This window comes from Alligator sinensis, unplaced genomic scaffold, assembly GCF_000455745.1.
Source record: "Alligator sinensis unplaced genomic scaffold, ASM45574v1 scaffold882_1, whole genome shotgun sequence".
NCBI lineage: Eukaryota > Metazoa > Chordata > Crocodylia > Alligatoridae > Alligator > Alligator sinensis.
This window is the reverse complement of record NW_005842500.1, coordinates 188,413-206,032: the sequence shown is the minus strand read 5'-3', so window position 1 is coordinate 206,032 and position 17,620 is coordinate 188,413. Positions and strand designations below refer to the sequence as shown.

General features: G+C 42.0%; 1 protein-coding gene across 7 annotated transcripts in view; it reads left to right on the top strand.

Annotated features, from left to right (window-relative positions):
* The window catches only part of TEX10 (testis expressed 10), a 119,528-nt gene that overhangs the window by 12,862 nt on the left and 89,046 nt on the right, over positions 1-17,620 (top strand). For all 7 annotated transcript variants that reach the window (XR_003095842.1, XM_006031350.3, XM_006031351.3 and 4 more), the window contains exons 4-5: positions 6,515-6,761; positions 14,238-14,350. Coding sequence is in view for 6 of the 7 variants with exons in the window: in XM_006031350.3 (XP_006031412.1) it covers positions 6,515-6,761; positions 14,238-14,350 (360 nt within the window). In the remaining variant the exon portion in view is untranslated. The remainder of the gene's footprint in view (positions 1-6,514; positions 6,762-14,237; positions 14,351-17,620) is intronic.

Genomic DNA, 17,620 nt, shown 5'->3' with positions numbered 1-17,620 from the left:
GCGGAAAGGTGTTTTTCTTTCCCCCCCCCCCCCCCCCTTTTGTCTGGGTCCACTCCCACTTTTCCCCACCTTTGCTGTGGAGCCGCTGTTTTGGGGCTGGGCCATGCTGGGCCTGGTGCGCTCCCTGCCCCCGCTGCCGTTTTGGGGCCAGGCACGTTCCATGCCACTGTTGCGGGTTCAGTTTGGACCAGGCTGGGTGCGCTGTCCCCTGGACTGCCATTTTGGGGCTGGGCCCAGTGAGCTGCTGCTTCCTCTCTCCTCCCCCCACCTTTTGGTGCCAGGTAAAATGCATATTTTATTGTAGAGCTACAACCCCAATATTATTTTTATGGTGGTATAATGTCTGCAGATGGGGAGTGAAAAAGAAAATGTTGCTCGAGATTTAAGCATTCTTACTCCCAGGTCTCTGGTATAAGACCAATTTGTGCTTCAGAATTTTGATATTCATATATTACAGAAATGTGAATTCCAGACCATGGGATTTTTTTTTTTTTAATTTTATGTTAACCCCATTGCATTTTGGAAGCCTAAACAATGAACATATTTTGACTGTCTGTAATTTTGTAATTTAAGTTCTTACCTTGGAATGTTCATTGTAATTTCTCTTCAGATCTGTAATTACTCTGGGCAAACGCAATGTATTTATAAAATGGACAGTATAAACATATCTGGCTGTCTGAAGTCTATGCGGCTAAATACCAGTTACTTATTTTGAAATCACATGTAAGATTATTAGTACATGTAAGCTTTTAATCTATTTTCAGTTTTCTAAATAACTACATTATAGATGAAATGCAACTTACTGAAATATGATTTTCCTAGCAAATTTTAATCGTGTAATTGAAAAAGCTAAAATCAAAATTAGCATCAGAATGTATGCTCACTGATGGGCGGGGGGAATAAAAATAAATAAGCAGAAGAGATATTGAAAAATGGACTCGACTTGAAATTTGTAAAAATATAAACCAGCTGTGTTTTCTCTTCCTCCTCCTCCTCCTCCTTAGTTGACCTCTGTCTACTATATAATTTTCATCCTTGCACAAATGTCACTATAGACGTATTGTAAGCAGTGGTGACATTTGTTGAATAACTTCCTGCAAGTAGTAGTATTTAGCCCTTTATATAGCACTTTTCATCCACTGATCTCAAAGCACTTTGCAGAGGAGGTCAGCATCATTATCTTCTGCTCCTCTCACATGGAAGATAAAGGATAGAGGTGAAGTAAATTGTCCTAGGTCAGCTAGCAGCTGAGTGGCAGAGCTGGGAGCAGAGCACTGAGTTCCAGTCCAGTGCTGTTTCTATTTCAGTATACATCAGACTCTGCCATGGGAGACTACAGCATCTTTCCTCATAGTATAGGTGCAAGCAGTCACTGTGATGGCACTAGATTAATTGGTCTCCCATCTCCATCCCTAGTTCATTACTTCACCTGTCTGTGACTGTTCCTAATACCCTTGCCCTAGCTTTTATGTGGACAGATACCCAGGAAGCACTTTGATTGCAGAGGGTGTCAGGAATTATATAAGGTTAATGATAGTGTGCAGCTGATTGGCATTCACTTTGTGGGAGAGTTACTTAGTTAGTACAAGGGTTCTGCTGTTGCTTGGTTTCCAATATCTGCTCTGCTGAAAATTTAGAGTTTTAAACTGGGCTAAACCAATGAGAAGCCCCTGCTTGGATTATACAGTGCAAAGCAATTCCGTGGAGTTCAGCCCTACAATCAGAATCATTCAGATGTGGAGGGTTGCTAAATTGTGCATTGAATGCTGTACCGTGCAGTGCAGAAGGTGAAGAAGGATTGTAGCAAGGTCTGAGAAAATAACTACCTCTGATGCCATTTAAATTGGCTGCTCCTTCTGTGAGGAGCTGGATTTCAGTAAGACATCCAGCAAGCCAATTATGATTATAGATACATGCCAAGAGGCTGATGAGAGCAAGCAGAAGGAAGAGCCAGCAGATTACCAGGAGGAGATATTACCAGAATCCAAAGGCTGGTTGGCAAAGGAAGCTGATGGCAACAGAGCCAAATTATTGGGAAAAGAAGGGCCCTCTGCACCAGGTATTGAGATATATATTTCATTTTATCACACTTGCTCATTGTTTTATTTTATGCATTTGGGATGTGGGAAGTGAATTTAATAGGACTATTGTAACTGGTTTCACTGGCTATTGCCATAATTGTTCTGTGAGTGGAAGTTACCACTATTAGAGGAAAAATTGTCTGATTGCTGGAGATAAGGAAGAGATGATGAGAGCATGGAGCCACTTTCCCTGACAGTTTTTTTCCTACCCAAAATATTGCAGTAGCCTGGAGCCTCTTAAACTTTTGATTACTAGCTCCAGCCTTTAGCTCTTGTAGTCAGTTCTTAGCCTCTGCCACTGTTGTTGCTGCTTGGGCAAAATTAACATTTAATAATAAGAGAAGTCGCTAGAGTACTTCTTCCATTGGCTGATACTCTCCATAGACTGCTTCATAGTGGCAGATAGACTTCTCTTGTTTGCCTGTTTAAATTTCTTTAAACAATATTAAAATCATCCAGAACGGCATATCTCTTTATTCCATCAAATACTATAGCAAGCACCAGTGGTCCAAAGTGTAAATTATTAATTTGCATAACAGACTTTTTTGCCAGTGAGTGGGATTGGCCTTGAAAATGCATGTAAAAGTTTACCTTGTATTTAAACCTTTCACAGACAGCAAGAGAGGGAATTTTTTCAGCTATTTACAACTTCTCTTTCTGAATAGCTTTTTCTTAACAAAGCATCCCTGGCCCATGATTTAAAAAAAGCAAAATCTGCACAGAGTAGTTGGGGATATTGATCACGGTTGTGTCTGATACTATATTAATAATTGCTCTTATTTAGAATAAATCTTTAAGCTTTCCAAATTGAACACTCTGGATCTCCCAAAATAAAATTGTTAGCTCTAAGTATTACTTTTCATAATATCTGTGTTCCCTATTTTTATAGGGAAAGGCCCTCAGGAGGTCATCTAGTCCAGTGGTTCTCAACCTTTTTGTACCAGGACCCATTTGTAAAGATTGATGGCTAGTCCTGACCCAGTAAATAGTTTTAAGTAGAAAACAGTTCCCTGCCCTCAGCAACCCCAGTGTGTGGGGCAGATGGTGTGTGGGGGGGATGGGAGAGGGGGGGATGGAGGGCCCCAAATAGCTCTTTGCAGCTTGGAAGGTTGATTCATTTTTAAAGTTTCTTGATGATCCTTTCATATGTTCTTGGAACTCACTTTTGGGTTGTGATCCACAGGTTGAGAAATGCTGATCTAGTCCAGGGCTGTCCAACTTCTGAGAGGTTGGGGGTGAAATGCTCTGGGTGTGACATGTCCATGGGTCAAACCAGGGTGAGCCACAGGCTCCCTGGGTTGCATGCTGCACAGATCCTTTCTCTCCCCACTTCACGCTGCCTTGTGTAGATGATGTACAATACAATGCCTCTTATGTGGATGCCCCCTCCCCAGCACTGCACTGTACAGCTGTGCAGGCACCTCGCTCCCCGCAACCCAACCACTGCACCAGGTGCCTTCACCTTCTCCGCCCCCCCACTGCTGCACCACACAGCTCCTGCTGTCTCCTCAGCTTACAGTGCTGCTCTGCCCTGTCCTGCCCCCTGGTGTGGAGGAAAGAAGTAGAAGCCTAAAGAGGGAGGGGAGCTGGAGACTCTACCTTGCTGTTGCAGCCAGTGTGATGGGTGGAGTGGCAGCTGGGGAAAGCCTGGGGGCTGCAATTTAACCCCTCATGGGCTGCATGTGGGCCACCAGTTTGACTGCTCTGATCTAGTTCAGCTCCCTCCTCAAGGCAGGGTCTGCCTTGGTTTAAGGCGTTCTGGTCAAGTGTTTGTCTAACTTGCTCTTAAAGACTTCCAGAGGTTGAGATTCAAAAACCTTTCTAGGTAATGATGTATCCCAGTGCTTAACCACTTTATAGTTAATGGATTAGATTGTAAGGTGCTATACTTCCCTGCCTTTACCTTCATAATGAGAGTTGTTCCTAATATACAACATACATTTCCCTGGTTGCAATTTAAGAGCATTATTCCTTGTGCTGTCCCATACAGCCACAGATAACTACCCTTCAGGTATTTGAAGACTATCATCAGTTTCCCCTTCAGTCTCTTCTCCAGACTAAATAATCCCAGTTCTATCAGCCTTTCTGTGTATATATCATGTATTTTGGAACTCCAGTCTTTTTTTTTTTTTTCCCCTGCTCTCTGCTATATTCTTTCCAGTTTGTCCAGGTCTTGAAATGCAGTGCCCACAATTGGACACAGTAGTCTGGTGAGGCTTCACCAGTTCTGAATAGAAAGGAAGAATAATTTTCTTGGACTTGCAAGTGACACTTCTGTTAAGACAACCCAATATGCCATTAGCACTTTTTTGCAACAGTACTACACCCTTGATTCATATTTGGCCTACAGTCCACTATAACCCCCTGGTCCTCTTCCACAGTACTGTAGTTTGGCCAGTCATTGTCCAATCTATATTTGTGCATGTGATTGTTCCATCATATGTTCAGGAAACTAATATACTTTGTTTTAGCTGTTATTTAGCACTAACGCTGCATGTGGTCTCTGTGAAGCTGCCTTAATGTACGGTACAGATTTCCAAATGTGAGACACTGGAATTCAGAGCCAGAATATAATCTTTAAGGTTTTTGTTTTTCTGATTCTTCACTAGGTCCTACATGTGAATTAGTAGTTTCACTGAATGAAAGAGTGACTGGAACATCTCCTTTCCCTTCCTTGCAAAGATGATGCCTTGTTCCACCAAAGTCATTTCAAGAGGTCAAAAGAGAAATGGAGTCTTTTCACAACTTGAATAAGGTGATGTCAGAGGATGTGATCTTCCTTGAACTGCAGCTGGAGCTAAAGAAGACAAATAACTACCGCTGAAGTAAGGAGAAGAGAGACTAAAGCTGCAGAGAAACTTGGAGAATGTGTTGGAGAAGACTGAGAATGAAATGATGAAGACGAGGTGCAGAGAATACATGTAGTGTGAGATATGCATCAGATAGATGGGAAGGAAAGCGAAACCCACATCATATGCCAGATCATTAATGGCTTCTGTGCTGTCATTGGCACTACTCTGAAAGGAGAGGCAATCTTAGTAGCCTGATGCTGACTTCTACCACCTGTTCACTCAAGCAGCTCTTCTTTTATACCATTTGCAATATGCAGACAACCACCTTCTTGCCTTCTCTCTCCACTCCCCTCCTGTGCCTTCTGTTAGGCTTTTACCATCCTCTTGATGCTCTGATGTTGCAGATCAATAATATGCAAACCAATAAAATCTTTCTTCCCTAAGTCTTAGAGGAAATTATTCATGTCTAATAATGATGAATTACTGTGTTGTAAATGATGCTTTATAGCTTGCTTCTCTGTTGTGTGATGTTGATGTACAAAGGCTATAAGCAGAATTGTTGTAATGCCAATTTTTAAAGGCTGTCTTAACATCAGTATAATAGGATGAACTTCATGCGTAGAAGAGAGGGGGGATATGACAAAGCCCTCAAAGCGCTTTATAACTTCGTACAGTAAAGAATACTGCAGTAATGGAATACATAGGATCTCTAATTTTAAAATAATTATTTGCAGTGAAATTTAGCCCTCACTTGAAACTTAGCCTACATTTCCCACTACTTTCAACACAAATTGCATCAGAACAGAATCTAGATCTTTGTATGTTTATATACATAGATCTTGTAGGATAGAAGTGGTAGCTAATGTGGGCAAAAATACCCTTTGCTTTTCTTGCAAAAGAGATGACATTTTGGGGCACTGTCCTTTTTTAAAATCTGTTGCTAAAATTGTACATTTTGCTTTAATTCTTGATAACTGTTCTCAGTTTGAGTTATAATAATCTGCTACCCAGTGTTATTTTCCAAGAGAATAGACTTAAATCAACTATAACATAAGTGAGTTCAGGATTAATCACTTTTTGGTCTGATTTTTTCCTACTGTTGTGATGAGTAGCCCCTAAGATATTTATAGGTGAAAGAGAATCTTTTTCTCTCCTTCAGTTGGTAAGCTTTCTGCTTTTGGCAGTACTTTTGTTTATGCTCAATTTAATTCTTTTTCCCCCTCGTAATCTTTAAATTCTTTGGGTCCTTGTATTTGTGGTTGTGGGGGCCATGTTCTGTACTTAGGCAATACAAATATGATAATGCAAGTGACAACATTTTAATTTCTTTGTTTTTATAGACTTTCACAAAGGGGGGCACGGAGAAGAGAAATACTTAACTCTTCTTTTTCCTAACCTGATTGTCAAAGTACCAAAATTGGTAGGGGAACATAAGAAAAGATATGAACTAGTGACTAATTTTAATTCTTTTTCCTAGTCAAATAGGCATGATCCTATCAGAATGAATCAACTGTTAGCTTTTTACATATCAATAAATTAAAAAGTAGTGTTTTGAGCTCTATTGAATGTAGGACAATGACAGGGTTAATTTTTCTCTTTAACACAATTCTCTTTTGTCTCTGTTTTGCTTCAATGTCTTAGGTCACTGGTAAGCATGACAGACAGAATGGAGAAAGGCCTGTCTTCTGCTGAAAATTTAAAGGGGTTTATTGAGATAATAATTCCATTACTGATTGAGTGCTGGATTGAAGCTTCTCCTGCACAGCCTGGTGCTCCTGTTCTTGGAAACCTTTTGGAACCAGAATCTCAACAGCTTATGCAACAAGTGCTTAATATAATACACTTGTTGTGGAAACTCACAAAGCAGCATGATGAAATGCACAAAATGGTAAGAGAAAGGAATTATATGATACGTAATATTAACGCGTAGTTTAGCTTTGATTTACTTTTCTTAAAAACGGGTAACTTGGGTATGGGAGTAAAAGTTAGTGCCAAGCCTTGAACTGTCATCTTGTGAAAATAATTAATAAATTTGGATATTTTCAAACCTTTTAATTGAAGAAAATCTACTGAAAGCAGTGAATTTAAGTTGAAGACTTAAATTTAATTTGAGAAAAACAATTAATAGGAAATGGAACTTCAGGGAAATTCGTACCATTTCCTTCATCAGATGTTTAAGAAGGGGCTCAGTAAGTGGGTGTGTGGGATAATTTAGGCATGCTGTATTCTGCATTTATGTGGGGGGTTGGACTAGGTGACCCTTGAGGTACCTTCCAATACTATACTTTATGAACTTTGAATAGTTATATGAAAAGATGAAAATAAAAATGTACGGTGCCAACACCTCAGGAAAGCAATAGCGGGGAACAGTGAAAAACAATTGGGTTGCTAATAGCTGTTAAAACATGAAGAAGTTTGGCTTGTGTTTAAAAAATTGAAGTTTATTAGAGTATTGTAGAGGGAACAAAGATTATTTTATATATATATTTTTTTCTAAGAATAGCTTTTAAGATGGTTGAAAAGGTAGTCCTCCTGTTTGCTAAAAATGTGAACTTTTGTCTTCAGTTAAATTTTCTAGATGAAGAATTTGGCAAAAACATTTTGTTTGGCTTGAAAAAAAATAATATGCCTCCCAATATTAACTTTTTTTCTCAAAACCTTAGCTCAGAAACCCAAGTAAAAAATACTGCTTTCATTCAGTAAAGCATTTCAGTATAAGAGTGAGACTGCTATACTAGAATCAGAAAATTGGGGTTGGAAGCGACCTCAGGAGGACATCTAATCCAACCCCCTGCTCAAAGCAGAACCAACCCCAACTATATCATGCCAGCCAGTTCTATATTCCTCCTTTGTCCCTCACCCACTTGTCTTTTCACGTATTGTCTCCCATTCCCTCTGATCCTCACTGCCATACGTTTGCAGTTTCATATACCTGTATTTTACATATTGACTTCTGTTCTACCCAGGAGAGTGCAGAAACACCAGCAGACTTTCCCTATTGCCTGAAGAAGGGTGTTTTTGTCCAAACACTTGCAAAGAACAATTTTTCCAACTATTTAGTTGGTCTAATAAAAGATGTCACATCTACCCAAAGAACTGTGTCTGCTCATGCCAGCCAAAGCTTTGTGTACCTGGGTCTTAAAAGCCTCCAAGGAAGGAGATTCCACAACCTCTCTGGGAAGCCTGTTCCAGTAGTTTATTGCCCTCCTAGTGAGAGAGCTTTTCCTGACATGCAACCCAAACTTCCCTTGCTGCAACTTGAAACCATTGCTTCTTCAGGTAACTGAAGGCTGTTATTAAATCCCCCCTCATTCTTCTCTTCTCCAGACTAAATGAACCCAGTTCCCTCAGCCTCAGTTCTCCTTAGAAGTCATGTGCCCTGACCTTGAACCATTTTTGTTGCCCTCTGCTGAACTCTCCAATTTGTCCACATCCTTTCTGTAGTTGGGGGTAGAAAACTGGACGCAGTTGCCCAGATGTGGCCTCACCAGTGCAGAATGGAGGGGAAGAATCACTTCCCTTGATCGGCTGGCATCGTGCTTACTAATGCATTCCATTGTGCCGTTAGCCTCCATGGCAACAAGAGTACACCGTTAGCTCATATACAGCTGCTTCTCCACTGTAACCCCCAGGTCATTTTCTGCAGAGCTGCTGCTTAGCCCATCAGTCCCCAGCCTGTACTGGTGCATGGGATTGTTCCCTCCAAAGTGCAGAACTTCACCCTTGTCCTTGTTGAACCTCATGTGTTCTTTTTGCCGAATTATCCAATTTTGTCTAGGTCTGCCCTCCAGCGTATCATCTACTCCCCCCAGCTTGGTGTCATCTGCAAATTTGCTTTAGGGTTCAATCCATCCCATCTTCCCAATTTCGTTAATGAAGATATGGGACAAAACTGGCCCCAGGACCGACCCCTGGGGCTCTCCATTTGATACTGGCTGCCAACTAGACCTTGAGCCATTGATCACTATCCGTTGAGCCTGATGATCCAGCCAGCTTTCTATCCTATCTTACATACTTCTTCAGCTTGCTTGCAAGAATGCTGAGAGACCATATCAAAAGCCTTCCTAAAGTCAGCAGGGGTATAGGTTGTAGCTGTGTTGATCTAAGGCAGGGGTAGGCAACGTTTTTTGGCCGGAGTGCCAAAAAACCCCACAATGTCAACCTTGGAAGGTGCTGGAGTGCCAGCATGCCAGAAAAAATGAGGCGGGGGGGTACGCTGCATATTAGTATATTTAATCATCATAATTGTTGCCTTTGTGTATTCTTTTATTGTTAAGCATGTTGCAGTGAGAGAGAACCAGACACACATGCATGTGCACATGCACGCACACAACCACATGTGTGCACACACAGAACCAGAACAGACACGTGTGCGTGCATGGAACCAGATGCATGGGTGCATGGAGCTGGGCTGCTGGGCCACCCAACAATGCCCTGGGCCTGTTAGAGCCCCTGTGCTTCCCCAGGGAGCCAACCCCTGGGCTGCAGTTCCGGCTGAGGCACCGACCCAGTGCCTGCCCATCAGCCAAGCCACCTGCCCACCCTGCACAGCTAAGCCCACAACAGTGTGGCACTTCTGGCAAGGGGCAGCTCCAGCCACATCCTGGTGTGGGAGCTGGGCTAGGGCGGGACTCAGAGCTGGTGGGAGTCGGGCAGGCTCAGCTGCAAGCCTTACTGAAAGCAGGCTGGGCTTTGTGGTTGGCAGCAGCTACCCAAAGCCCTGGGGCTGGCTGCAGCTGGGAGGCTGCAAACAGCTGCTCCGGCATCGGCTGCATGCCGGTGGGTGCATGTGTGCCTTGGAGCGGATGGTGGGGGAGGGGCCTGAGGCAGCGCAACCCCGGCCTCTCCCCCGCTGCAGGCACCACGCTGATGATGGGTCTGGAGCCTGGTACAGCTGTTTGTAGCCAGCCTGGGCTCTGGGCTGCTGCAGCAGGCAAGCTGCATACAGCTGCGCTGGGCTCCACAGCCCTGGCATCGGCTCCATGCTGGTGGCAAATGCACGCACACCTCAGAGTGGACAGCAGGTGAAGTGCTTGAAGATTGGAAGAAGGCTGATGTGGTGCTTATCTTCAAGAAAGGAAGGAAAGTGGATTCGGCAAACTACAGGCCTATCAGCCTGACTTCTGTCCCGGGGAAGATCCTAGAAAAGATTACCAAAGAGACCATTCTCAACAGACTGGCCAATGGCAACATCCTGAGGGATAGCCAGCATGGGTTTGTCGCCGGTGGGTCTTGCTTAACCAATCTTATTTCCTTTTACGACCAGGTGACCTATCACCTGGACAAGGGGGAAGAGATTGATATTGTATATCTTGAGTTTAAAAAAGCCTTCAATCTGGTATCCCACGATCACCTCTTAGCAAAACTGGCCAACTACGGCCTCAGCTTCACCGTGATCCACTAGCTGGGGAAGTGGCTCCGTGGTCAGACCCAGAGGGCGGTGGCTGACGGAAGTCGATTGTCGTGGTGCTCTTACCAGTGGGGTCCCTCAAGGCTCTGTCCTCGGGCCTATATTATTCATCATTCATTTCATTAATGATGTGGACATTGACGTCGGAAGCGTACTGGCCAAGTTTGCCAAGGACACCAAACTTTGGGGTAAGACATCCACACCTGAGGACAGGAGGATGATCCCGGCTGACCATGACAGGCTCAGGAAATGGGCAGACGAGAACCTGATGGTGTTTAACATCAAAAAAATGCAAGGTTCCCCACCTTGGGAGGAAAAACCCACAGCATGCTTATAGGCTTGGCAGTGCTACGCTGGCTAGCACTACGGATGAAAGGGACTTGGGGGTCATGATTGACCACAAGATGAACGTGAGCCTTCAATGTGATGCTGCAGCTAGTAAAGCGAGCAAAATGCTGGCTTGCATCCATAGGTGCTTCTCAAGCAAATCCCAGGACGTCGTTCTCCTGTTGTACTCGGCCTTGGTGAGGCCGCAGCTGGAGTACTGTGTCCAGTTTTGGGCTCCACAATTCAGAAAGGATGTGGAGAAGCTTGAGAGAGTGCAGAGGAGAGCCACGCGCATCGTCAGAGGTCAGAAAAACGGACCTTATGATGAGAGGCTGAGAGCTATGGGACTCTTCAGCCTGGGAAAGCGCAGGCTCAGGGGTGATGTGGTGGCCACCTATAAGTTTATCAGGGGTGTTCACCAGGATCTGGGGGAACATCTGTTCATCAGAGCGCCCCAAGGGATGACAAGGTTGAATGGTCACAAACTCCTCCATGAGCGTTTCAGGCTGGACATAAGGTAGAACTTCTTTACTGTCCGAGCCCCCAAGGTTTGGAATAGACTGCCACCGTAGGTTGTTTAAGCACCTATTTTGAATGCCTTCAAGAGCCATTTGGATGTGTATCTTGCTGGGATCCTGTAACCCCAGCTGACTTCCTGCCCCTGGGGCAGGGGGCTGGACTCTGATCTTCCGAGGTCCCTTCCAGTTCTAATGTCTATGAAATGTATGAAATCTATTTTGAACTCAGCTTCCTCTTCTCCTGCTTGTTTGCAGTGTCTGTAGTGGACTCTCTTATATTTCCTCACTGGGTAGATTAATTGGCTTTCTAAAGGTCTCAGTCAGTTGGTGGCAAATCCTGAAATTAGAACCATACTTACCTCATTTACATCAAACCTTTATTTGTTCCTGTTTATGTTAATATTTATTAAACATAAGACACTGGGGATAATATGTATGTTTTCCCACCTTCTCCTTACTGTTTTTTTCTGTATAGATAATGTATTAAATTTATACGTAACTTTTTCATTGCCTGGTGATTTTTTTTATTAAGGTTCCAGCAATATTGTTACATTGACCATACTGCCTGTGCCATGGTTAAACCATAAAATCATAGAAGATTAGCATTGGGAGGGACCTCAGGAGGTCATCTAGTTTTAACACCCTGCTCAAAGCATTGTTAGCACCACTGTCCACCAGATAGTGCTTAGGGATCTTTAAAGCACAATTAACTCTTAAATGGTATGTGAACTACAAATGTAGACAACTCGGTGTCCTAAAAGCAAAGTCTAACTTTATTAGTATTATCTTAAAAGTTTTCATGTTCAGAGAGAGTAAAATATGTAAAGCAAAGGGTGCGTCATTGTCTGGTATGGTCCAGACAGGTGTTGAAGGCTGGATTTATGATGACGTGACAGCGACACCACTTAACTTCCTTGTTGCCCCCGTTTAAGCTTTTCTTTAACTTCACTCCTTTGACTCCTTGCTTCCAGATTGGTCTCTTTGCATTCAGCATATTGTCCGTATTTTATCCTGTCAGCATATTCCTTTGTTCAACAGACCCATCATGAGCACACCTCTTAATTTGGCCTTTTTCCGGTGTCTTACTTTGGGCATTGTCCATCGGTCTCCCTTATCACCTTTCATTTACATATCCAGTCATTTCATCCCTCTGATTCAGCCAGTTAGTGCCAAGTTCAGTTAATTTGAGCTGGTAACAAAACTATTACTATGTTGTGTTAGAAAAACTTCTCTCAGTGATAGAAAAGTAAAGAAACATCATGCCAGCAAACTTGGGGCCAAAAGCTTGCAAGAGGCAAGGCCAGCTGATATTGCAGAAAAGTTCAGATAACAATGAGGTTAGACAGAACTTAAGCAATGATTAAACAACACTAATTATAAAAGAAAACTTTAAACAGTACTGTAATTCACCACTCTGAAAACGGGTGTAACTTTAAAGCATAAAATATGACAACCTATTGAAACAGCAGGACAGTCCCAAACCTTTTTGAGCTAGGTATTTAAAAACCTGGTTAAAAACCTCAGTTTTACTGTTTCTGAGCAAAGGATTCTACTTCCAGCCCTAACCCTTTCCATTAAAGAAAGGGAAATTCCAAAGGTTATAGTTTTCAGTGAATAATTCAGATTAACCACATTTTTAAAAGAATTTGTGAAATTGGTGAGGATAATAGAGAAGAAACCAACATGATTGGAAGGGTAGAGTGAAACCATCCTACAATGAAAGATTAAGGGAGCTCAATCTGTTTAGTTTATCCAGTGGAAGACTGAGGAGGTGATTGGATATTAGCAAATAACAGTAAAGCCTCTTTAGGGAAAAGCAGAGCAGGACCCAAAGTCTAAAACTAAGACAAATCCATATGAGAAATTAACACCAAATTAGTGAATGGATGATTTAAATAGGGAGCTACCAAAGGAAATGGAGCGATTCTTCATCCTTTGAAGTTTTCAAATAAAAACAGGATGCTTTCTCTGGAATATATGCTTTAGACAAAAGTTATTGAGCTTAATATGGGAATAATTGGGTGATATTCTGTAATCTGTGTTTTATAAAACAGTGGTTCTCAACCTTTTTTGTACCAGGGACCCATTTGTAAACATTGATGGCCAGCCCTGACCTGCTGCTCTAGCCCCCCAGTGTGTGGGGCATGGGGGGCCCCCCAAGCAGCCCCACACAGGCTAGAACTCTGCCAGCCTGCAAGGGAAAAGCCACAGTTCCCCACATTTTCCTCCTCAAAGGAGAATCCATTTTAAAAGTTTGATCCATTTTTAAAGATTGTTCAGGACTCTTTCATATGTTCTTGCAACCCACTTTTGGGTCACGACCCACGGATTGAAAAATGCTGGTATAGGAGATCTGACTGGATGATCTACTGGTACCTTTTGGCCTTAATGTGTAAAAGACAAGTCCCTTGTCTCTTTCTTTGTATTCAGAGACTCTTCCTCTTCTTTTTTCTTTCCAGGTCCTGTTTTTGTTTTCCTGATACATTTAAATCTTCCTTTATTGTTCTTATTTCACTAGTTTATTATCCTTGTGGTAAATGTGGAGAGGGGATCTCTTGACACTTGTAAATAGCAGGTCTTTCCTGTGCAAAATTACTCTTTCTTCCTGCTAGCAGCTGATATCTATTGCTTGAGTGGGTTATAAAGTACAGATATGTATGATATTAGCTTATGGCAATCTTCAGGTACGTCTCCAATGGGTCATTCAGGAAACTTAAGTAGAACTAACTAGAGGTGTTCATGTAAAGTACAGTTAATGATCTCTAATCAATGAGCTTTATATTGACACCTTCATAGTTAATTTAGCTTATTAAAACAGTTAGTTTAGCTTATTTTTCCTGAACATCCCTATTTAGACATGCACTTAAAGGTGTCATGGATTAAGTTTGGGTTGAAATTTATTCCCCTTGTCATAAATACAACGCATTTGTTTAGGGCACCTTTGTGTGAAACAAAAGTAAACTCTTATTTATATGAAAGAACCTTGCAATAGGATATTAAAATATTTTTTCTCCTTCCTGCATCAAATTTAATTTGTATTAGCCATTAATGAACTTTTGTAATGATTAAGTTTTGTTTTATTTGCAAGTATTGTTTTTTTTCTTAATAGGAGGTATGGCTTCGAGTGAATTACCTTGTGGATTTCAAACAGCACTTCATGCGTCATTTTCCTTATTCTTTTCAAGAAACAGTCAAGCACAAAAAGAAGGATTCATACAAAAGGTATGAACAAAATGTGTGTCGTTTTTAGGTTTTCCCCACACCCTCCAAGTAAGTAAGGGGTGTGTGTGTGTGTGTGTGTGTGTGTGTAGATGTATGTATATGTATAATTAGTGAAATGCATAGTCTAGTACAGTGGAGGTGCAGCTTTTTTGGCAGGCATGCCATAAATTAGCCCCGCACCCTCCACAACAGCCACTCCAGTCCCCTTCCTTTGTCCGCTGTGCTACCTTGCTTTCATGCTCCCTGCCTTGTCTGTTACTGTGCTCCCTTTTTCTTCTCTGAGTGACCGTGCGCCACATACAGGGGCTGCCCATATCTCTTGTGGCACTTATGCTGCAGGTTTAGCATCCCTGGTCTAATAACAACGTAAGATAGAGAAAACAATGGTTTTGGTCATGGATTTTTTTCCCTTAAGAATTGTAGCAAGGCTTTTAGGTAGTAGTTATATTGCTCTGAATTGATACTTTTAAGACTTGCAAAAAGACTTCCAGGCTCTGGAAAGTTTGTTTCATCAAAATTAAAATATATAATTTCCGGCATCAGGAATTTTAAGTCTTGACTTCAAATTTTTTTCAGCCTATTGCTTCTCCAGATCATTCGTGGGTTCACTGGTGATTTCATTTGTGGATGTGATAGTCTAGTTCCTTTTAATCTGGGTAGGCAGTGCAGCTTTTTTTTTTTTTTTTCAGATCTTGTTCTGGTCCTTTGTTTTTGGGCCCTTCTGCCATAGCTTCTGTGCCTTGCTTGGCACTGGATCAGCTTCAGGAGTGTCCCACTTCCTCCTTTGCCCTAACAGTGCCCTAACTGTAGATGTCACCAGTTTTTTGCAGCACAACTCTAGACACGATTGAACATGGAAGTTTCCAAGAGGGCTGCCCACTTCATGAACTTTAGTATAAATTAATATAAAAATGTAGTGTACTACACAGGTGGTATAATGAATATGTGACTTTGCATGTGTGAATGACTCCAGCCCAGTGCAGGGCATAGAGGAAGAAAGACAAATTCATCCAGGAGTGAAGCACGGCACTTTGAGTTAATAGATGGAGAATTATAAGATGCAGGGCAGTTAAGAATGCAGTCATGTGAACCTTAAAGTGGACAAATTTACTGCAAAGTGAAGTTACTGTTGTTCCAACGAACATTATTTACTGCAAACTGAGATACTTTAGAGAGAAGTATCTGTCAGTATTTCTCAACTTCTTTTGGACTCAAGGCATCCTTCCATAACTTTTGTGAATTGAGGAGTACCCAATTTCAAAAACTAATTTATATATTATATATTTATATATTTGATTTCAGCAATATTGCTGCTCAGAGCAGGGGGGGTTGGATTTGATGGTGGGGGGTGGTAAGCGGAGGTGGGGGAGTGGTGGCAAGGAGCAATGTTCAAGCTGTCTAACCCCCCTACCCACTGTCTGCCCATCTGTCGCCTCCCTGCTATGTCCCTTCTTCCTCCCAACACCTACCCTCCCTCCCACCTCCTCTCCTTCCACATCTTTCTCCACTGTGGCAGTGGGGAGTATGAATTTAAGATGACCTTCCAATAATTAGATTCTGTACATGGAAAATTACAAATTTTCCATGTATAGAATCTTATAATTGGAGGGTCATCTTAAATTCAGGGTCATTTTGGATTTAGTTAAATATGGTAATTATAACACACTGGAATAGACTCTCTGATAGCAAAAGTAGGATTTTGCAATCTTCTTATAATATGCAAAGTTAAGGAAGAGTGTGTATTTATTTTAATCTAGAAATGTATTTTATAATTTAATTTTGTTAGACTGGTGTAGTGGTATTGAATACTAGAAAGTGCAAAAGGAATACATTGCATCCTTTACCATCTATTTCTAGGTTCAGATACTTCTGAGCAAAAAACGTTAGTTTATAAATATTACCGCTCCTTGTTGCCAAGTGGACTTCATTAACACTTCCTATCAGTCTTAATTGCTTCCTGGCACAGACTGTTATGTTTACTGATTTTATTTTAATTTTTTTACCATTTATTATTGTTCACTTATTTAGAATCATTATTTACATCCTGGATGAGGTATTAAAATAATTGTAACATACAGCTAATATTTTAATGTTGACAGTAATTAAGAGCTACAAAGAGAGAAGACCAAGAAACTTTTCAACAGGAAAAAAGCTGCTTATACATTAAATTGGTAGATGTATTCTGTTAATGAACATGCATTAAAATCTTAAGGATATTTTGGAAGGTCTTTCTTTCTCTATTCTGCTCCTTTATATAATTCTGGAGAGGTCAAAGTTGGTCTAAAAGCCAGCTGGAGATTTTTCTTTATGTAGTGTTGTACTGAACCCACCACACATTGTGGGGCAAAATTGCTGTCGGCCTGCCTGTGCCCTGTGTTCCAGTGAGCTTTGGTGTCTAACAGCCCTCAGAAATTGTTACAGGTTGGCATAACTTAAAACAGAGATGTCAGGCTCACCTTGTGCCCCTGGCTAGATCCAGCTTGGAGTATGCAGCAGTGGCAGCAGTCCCAGTCTCAATGCAAAGCATGCAATGGCAGTAGTAGATCCTGCATGGAGCATGCAGCAGCGGCTCCGAGTTCTGCCGTACGCTACATGCTGGAGCTAGAGCTGGAGCTACCCCTGCTGCTGCATGTCTCATGCTCCGATGGCAGCTCCAGCTCTGGCAGGGGACATTTTGTGGCGGTGGTGACTTCAACATGGGTCATCAACAGGGTCAGCGACCTTGGAGGTAGGACCACAGTGGTAATGATGATTGAAGTGGCTGCAGGGTGACTGGGGCTGTATTGGACTTCATCTGTCCTTCTGCTGCTGATTACCATGTCCACTGGGGCTCAAGGGCCCAGGACACTCTGCTGGCCATGCCTCCAGCTTTTGATGCCCACCAATACCCTGGTGAGCCAAATAACGTGATTCTGTGGGTCCTGTTTGACACTTCTGACTTTAAAATGACCTCACAACTTGCAATTTGTGTTTTGGGTCAGTAGTATCAAGAATTGGAGGGCAGAGGGTGGCAAGATGGTATAACTACATTCCTGTTCTTATGATCCTGTGATTATGTAGCAAAACCCCTAGTTTTTCTTTTTTTTTTTCCTTTAAAAATGCATTTCCCTCCCCTTCCCCAACCATTTCTGACTTTTTCTTTCCTTCTCTATTCCCTATAGATAGGTATAAGGTAAGCTAAGACATAGGATAAGCTTCAGCATTTTATTTTGGTAGCAAGTTGTATTTGTTTTGGTTTTTTTCTCCTTCATATTGTATAATTATTATGTT